The sequence below is a fragment of the Coenobita brevimanus genome, chromosome 65, assembly GCF_032717465.1.
Source record: "Coenobita brevimanus isolate Jiangsu-jjx chromosome 65, ASM3271746v2, whole genome shotgun sequence".
NCBI lineage: Eukaryota > Metazoa > Arthropoda > Malacostraca > Decapoda > Coenobitidae > Coenobita > Coenobita brevimanus.
Genome location: NC_137018.1, coordinates 52,679,777 through 52,682,829, shown reverse-complemented (window position 1 = coordinate 52,682,829; position 3,053 = coordinate 52,679,777). Strand labels below are relative to the sequence as shown.

The 3,053-nt window shown below is 43.6% G+C and overlaps 1 protein-coding gene across 1 annotated transcript in view; it reads right to left on the bottom strand.

The window, feature by feature from the left end:
- Positions 1 to 358: 358 nt before the first annotated feature.
- LOC145405059 (ras-related protein Rap-1b-like) overlaps positions 359 to 3,053 on the bottom strand; it is a 32,567-nt gene continuing 29,872 nt past the window's right edge. Inside the window, exons 3-4 of the mRNA XM_080276559.1 lie at positions 1,804 to 2,012; positions 359 to 508 (exon numbers count right to left, since the gene is read on the bottom strand). Coding sequence (XP_080132685.1) covers positions 359 to 508; positions 1,804 to 2,012 — 359 coding nt within the window. The remainder of the gene's footprint in view (positions 509 to 1,803; positions 2,013 to 3,053) is intronic.

The following is a 3,053-nucleotide window of genomic DNA, read 5'->3' as shown; positions in this document are numbered from 1 at the left end:
TCAAATTCAAGAGCTGTGCCACTAAAGATGTACAGCACGTGGAATATGACACTGAGAAGGTATGTGACACAGGGGGTATACTTGTGGTGGAGTATGTCAGGAAGGTCCAGTACGGCACTACCCTGTGGCACCTGTACTGGGGATATGTCAGGCAGAGATGTGGCTCTTAGGGTCGAAAATGGGATGTGACGCTGAGAAAATGCATCACTGAATTATATAGCACTTAGACGCAGATGCAGCTGTGGCACTTGGAGTATGTCGCGCAAGTCGGAAAGGTGCGGAGGCGTGACACTCCATTCCTATGCCACTCAGAGGACATGCAGCAATCAGGACATGGCACTCAGAAGCCGCATGTCCCTCAGAGGATGATGCACTTGTGGTCGCGGATGTCGGGGTGGTCCGGGATGGCGCTGCATGAGGCGGCTTGGGCCAGGCTGAAGGACCGACGCCGCACCACCTCCATGATATTGCCCAGGGACTTAAGTCGGCCCCGTGCACCGCTGGGGGCCTGGGTTAGTGGGACAGGGGGTTAGTCTAGCTGGAGCGGTTAGTAGGGGGAAGGAGGTTAGTTGGATGGATAAGCTGGAGGAGTTGGTAGTGGGAAGGGTTAGTTGGAGGGATAAGCTGGAGGGGTTGGTAGGGGCAAGGGTTGGTTGGAGGGGTTAGTAAGAGAAAAGAGGTTAGTTGAAAGGACTAGTTAAAGGGTTAGCTTAAGGGGTTAGTAGTAGGAAGGGTTAGTTGAGAGAGAGGGTGGGGTGGAATGTGATGGATGGGGTTACAGTATACTAAGGCTATTTACAACAAAACCTACACCTAAATTAATAGCAGTTGTCAGAAATTAAATGATATTCCCAAAGTCTGCCTCATATATATAAAAAACATGTATTTGCCTGTATCTGTTAGTCATACGCATAGAATCATTGAACAAACAGGCTAGAGGGCACGTTCGAACTGAATTTGCCAACCACATCGAACCCAAACAGAGCACAAGCCTTAACTGCAATATGGTAATTTCATGCCCATCTTTTTAAACTTTCTGAGCTATAAACTCAAGATACAAAAATGAAAATAAGGAAGATGTTGCAAAGTGCCAGGCACATAGTAAGGCTCAGCGAGAATGAAAGCCGTGAGGAAGTGGCAATAAGTGTTAGCAGAAGAAGAAAAAAAAACAAAACTAATACCCCATGAAGAAACCGAAACAGAAAAAAGAAATCTTCATTGGGAAACGTAATTATGATCTCTACATTTTGCCATCAACTGGAGACTCTGAAAGGAGGATTTGAAAATGTACATGTATAGAGAAAGCCAACATTACATTAAATGGCCGTCTTCATCCCCGTTCGATACAAATAAAAGGTAAAATGCTAGGATGTTCTGGAAAAGATGATGGTAATAATAGTATTCATAATAATAATAATAATAATAATAATAATAATAATAATAATAATTGTGATGATGATGATGAACCCAAACCATGATAATAATGATTTTAAATGTACCGATGCTACGAGAAGAATAAGGTCAGGCTGGTGATGATGAATGTGATTATGAAAAAAAATAACAATACGATGATATAAAAAAAACGAAATTTAGACAACCATAAACAAATAAATAAATAAATAAAACAGAGATCAACCCCCAAAGTATGATATATATTAAAAAATGACACGAAAAATAAAATGAATATATAATAAAACCAAAGAAGTATGATAAATGGTAAAAAATGAACCACACTTAGCAACCATAAAATAAAATCAATCAAATCAACTAACCAATCAACCAATCAACCACACGCCCACTCACCATTTCATTGTTTGCGAGGCCGTAGGTGCGAATGAGGAGCTGCTTGAAGAGTTCCCCGACGTTGATGTTATACTTCGCTGATGTCTCCAGGTAAGACGCGTTGCTCATTTCCGTGTCCACCCAATTCTGTGCCCGCTGAAAACTGACTACCCTCTCCCTTTCCAAATCCACCTTGTTGCCCACCACCACCACCGGAGAGCCGTCGCTGCCTGGGGATGCGAGGGGAGGATTAGATTCTGCCGTGGACAAAAATATAATGATTCACTTTTTTCATCGTCATCATCAAACTACATCATTTCAGCTTCTTACTCTTATCCATCATTATCGTCAGCATCATTATCATCATCACCCTTACCTATTCCATTTCTGCATTATCATCGTCATTCTTACTTCTTCCAGTTCCCATTCATTATAATCATCATCATCCCAACCCCCCTTCTTCCCAACAATCATCATCATCATCATTCTCCTCTCTTTTTTCCTATCATCATCACCATCATCGTCATCACTGTCTTCCTCCTCCTCCTCCTCCTCCTCCTCCTCTTCATCATCATCATTAGAGATACGGGCGGGTGTGGCCTCTCTCTCTCTCTCTCTCTCTCTCTCTCTCTCTCAAAACAAACCATCTGCCCTAACCAGTTAATATTTTGTTTGTTTCCGTTTTCGTCCTGTAAGAGAAAACGGGACAGGGGGGACTAATTTAAACTGCCGCGTCTCCTCCTCATAAAGATCAAAGGAAAATAGACTACAAAGGCGGGTAAAGACTGCGAGACAAAGACGAGGCTCTGAACTAGTGAGGAGTCGTGAAGAAAGAAGGGAAAGAGGAAAAGAGGGGAAGTTGAGAGCGTTGTGAGGTGACGAGAAGTTAATGTAAAGAGAGAGAGAGAGAGAGAGAGAGAGAGAGAGAGAGAGAGAGAGAGAGAGACTTGGGATCCTTCTCTATCCTTAGATGATTTTCTCGGGCAATCCCTCCACCCCTCCAAACTCTCCAAACCTATCCTTCTATCCATCCACACCCCTCCAAGTTCTCTCTCTCTCCATTCCTTCAATCCCCTCCAAGGTATCCACCCCTCCCCCCTGACTTAGCCCTCCCACTATTCCCTCCAGACAATCCCACCGTCCCTCCAAACTCCTTCAAATCATTCCTGCAAACCTCCAAGATCCTCAGCCCTCCTTCTCCTCCCTCTAATTACCTCCAAAATAATCCATGAACCCTCCAAATGTTCATGAACCCCTCAAAAATTCCTCCA